Source organism: Arachis duranensis, chromosome 2 (assembly GCF_000817695.3).
Source record: "Arachis duranensis cultivar V14167 chromosome 2, aradu.V14167.gnm2.J7QH, whole genome shotgun sequence".
Classification (NCBI taxonomy): domain Eukaryota; kingdom Viridiplantae; phylum Streptophyta; class Magnoliopsida; order Fabales; family Fabaceae; genus Arachis; species Arachis duranensis.
Genome location: NC_029773.3, coordinates 2010147 through 2013489, shown reverse-complemented (window position 1 = coordinate 2013489; position 3343 = coordinate 2010147). Strand labels below are relative to the sequence as shown.

The 3343-nt window shown below is 42.2% G+C and overlaps 1 protein-coding gene across 1 annotated transcript; it reads right to left on the bottom strand.

Annotated features, from left to right (window-relative positions):
• Positions 1 to 320: 320 nt before the first annotated feature.
• On the bottom strand, positions 321 to 2071 carry LOC107472835 (uncharacterized). The gene is made up of 2 exons (XM_016092362.1): positions 1006 to 2071; positions 321 to 964 (listed from the first exon to the last, which is right to left on the bottom strand). The coding sequence occupies exons 1-2, from the start codon at positions 2069 to 2071 to the stop codon at positions 321 to 323; spliced, it is 1710 nt and encodes a 569-aa protein (XP_015947848.1).
• Positions 2072 to 3343: the final 1272 nt, after the last annotated feature.

Below are 3343 nucleotides of genomic sequence, written 5' to 3'. Positions count from 1 at the left end.
TTAGTCCTCTAGGTGCACTAAAATCTTTTTGTAACCAGAGTATGCATCCATAAAACTCAAGCTTTTGAAACCAGAAGCATTATCAACTAATTATCAATGCAAGGTAATGGATATGCATCTTTAGGGCAAGCTTTGTTTAAATTTGTAACGTCGACGCACATGTGCCATTTACCTGAGTTTTTCCTTACCATTACCACATTTGATAGCCATGTGGTGAAGCAGATCTCTCTTATGAAACCTGCGTTGAGGAGTTTCTTGGTTTCTTTAAGTGTTGCTTGTTTTTTCTCTTTCCCGAGGTTTCTTTTCTTTTGTGCCACTGGTCAAACTGTTTTGTCAATTACTAATTTGTGGCAGATAACTTCTGGGCTTATTCCAGGCATGTCGTCTGGTGTCCATGAGAATAGATCGGCATTCAGGCGGCGTATATGTATAAGTCTTGTTCGTTCTTCCCCTTCTAGTGCTTCTCCAATATGTGTGTACTGCGTTTCATTTGCTGTTAGTGTTACTTGGTGAAGGTTGTCTATTGGTTGGGGTCTCTCGCCGAGGTCTTCTCTCGGGTCGAGGTAGGCTAACATTGAGGTCTCGGCAGAACTGTGTATTGCTTGGACTTGCGGCCGAGTTGTCTGTTTCGTCTGGGTTTGCTTTAGACTGGCATTGTAGCACTGCCGAGCCCCTTGGTGATCGGCATATACTGTTGCTATTCTATTTTTCTGTACTGACAACTTAACACACAGGTGTAACGTGGACACTACCACCTTGAATATATTCAAGGCGGGCCTCCCAATGATAATATTGTAAGGGCTATAACAGTCTACTATTAAATACTGGATGTCAATGGATTTTGACATAAGGATCTCTCCCATCGTCGTCTTTAGCCATATATGTCCCATGATGGGGACCCTTTCTCCGGAAAACCCAATTAGTTCTCTAGAGGAAGGCTGTATTATTTTTCTAACAACTTCATCTTTTTAAAGGTAGAATAAAACAAAACATCAGTGCTACTACCTGAGTCCAGCAGTGATTTCCTTACCAACAGCTCTCCAACTTGGATGGAGATTACTACTGGGTCGTCAAGGTTAGGGCTTGCCGATTTGAAGTCTGATTGATTGAAGAATATTGTGACATCTAGGTCTTTCTCCTTCTTCGGCTGCAATGTTCCCTCGATTGCCAGCATTGCCCTATAGCTTCGTTTTCTGGCCGAGTTTGTTTCACCTCCGCCTGCATCGCCTCCTGATATGTGGCTAATGATTCCTCTTGGCGGATCGGGAGTTGTCTGTTCTTTTTCGTTCTTATCTGTTGATGTTTGTTTATGTTCGTCTCTGTCTGAGTTGGCTCCCCTGACTTTTCGACCTTCGACATATTTGTCTAAAATCCCTTGGCGTGCTAGTCTTTCGAGTAGGTCTTTTGCGACGATGCAGTTGTCCGTGGTGTGGCCGAACTTCTGGTGGAAGGCGCAATGCTTGCTTCTATCCACGAACCTTTGGTCTTTGTAGCTCCCCGCTCGAGCTGGTGGTTTTACGATTTTGGCATTTAGAATCCCTTTGATGATGTTTTCTCTTTTGGTGTTGAACCTGGTGTAAGTATTGAATTTTGGTGTGAGCTTGAAGGGTTTCTTTGACTCTTTATTGTTCGGCGATCTGAATATTTTGTTCTCATCCCTTCTGGGAGGTTGTTTGTCTGTTTTCTGGGCTTCACGAAGCTCTTCGATTTCTATCTGGCCTGCAGCCCTTTCTCGGAATTCCTCCAGCACTTTTGGTTTTGTAATTGCGATTGTTTCTCGGAATTTACCAGGTCTGAGGCCGGCTTTGAGGGTGTGCAGGTGGACCATGGGATCTAATTCTTGAATCTCCATGGTTGCTTCCGCGAATCGAGTCATGTAATCCTTCAGCCTTTCATGCTGACCTTGCTTGATGGTGCCGAGGTAATCTGATCCATGTACGTATATTCTTGATGCCGCAAAGTAATTGATGAACGACCTTGCTAGGTCCTCAAAAGAAGAAATAAAACCTGCAGACAACTTGGAAAACCAGAGTAATGCAGCACCATCAAGGTAAGTGGAAAAGCTCGGCATAGAACGGGCTCATTGTTAACACCGTTGAAAAACATCATGGATTGAAACTTCTTCACGTGAGCTCGGGGATCACCGAACCCCTTGTATGGCTCAAACGCGGAGGGCATCGCAAAGTTTTTTGGCATCTGGTATTTTGTGATCTCCTCAGAAAAGGGATTGTCGAGGGTGAGCTTTTCCTTCGGCGGGGTGATATTTAAGGGATATGTGTTACCCTGGGCCAAGCTTTTGGAGCTTTCTCCCTCATGTTTTTCATTGTTTTGTGTAGATAACTCCGCTATCTAATAAACCCCGATTTTGTGGTTTATCTTGTGCTTATTTTGGGGGATTTTATCACCTTTTCTCACATTTATTCAATGAAATAGCATGGTTTTATAATTCTCCCTAGATTTGTCCTTAAGTGTGAAAACATGATTTTTAGGCCTTAAATAGCTAAACTTAACTCACTTTAATTCCATTCGATGCCTTGATATGTTTTCTGAGTAATTTCAGGTTCATAAGTGATGAGCGGATAATTTATACGCTTTTTGACATTATTTTTAGTATGTTTTTAGTATGCTTTAGTTAGTTTTTATTATATTTTTATTAGTTTTTAGTTAAAATTTACTTTTTTGGACTTTACTATGAGTTTGTCTGTTTTTCTGTGATTTCAGGTATTTTCTGGCTGAAATTGAGGGACTTGAGCAAAAATCTGATTCAGAGACTGAAAAGTACTGCAGATGCTGTTGGATTCTGACCTCCCTGCACTCGAAGTGGATTTTCTAGAACTACAGAAGCCCAATTGGCACGCTCTTAATTGCGTTGGAAAGTAGACATCATGGGCTTTCCAGCAATGTATAATAGTCCATACTTTGCCCGAGATTTGATGGCCCAAACAGGCGTTCCAAGTCAGCTCAAAAATTCTGGCATAAAACGCCGGAACTGGCACAAGAATGGGAGTTAAACGCCCAAACTGGCACAAAAGCTGGCGTTTAATTTCAAGAAAAGTCTCTACACATAGAAGCTTCAATGCTCAGCCCAAGCACACACCAAGTGGGCCCGGAAGTGGATTTTTTATGTAATTTACTCATCTTTGTAAACCCTAGGCTACTAGTTCTCTACAAATAGGACCTTTTACTATTGTATTCTCATCTGAGTAGCTATCTTTGAGAAGTCTTATGCTATCTTAGATCATGGGGACTGGCCTCTCGGCCATGCCTAGACCTTGTTCTTATGTATTTTCAACGGTGGAGTTTCTACACACCATAGATTAAGGTGTGGAGCTCTGCTGTACCT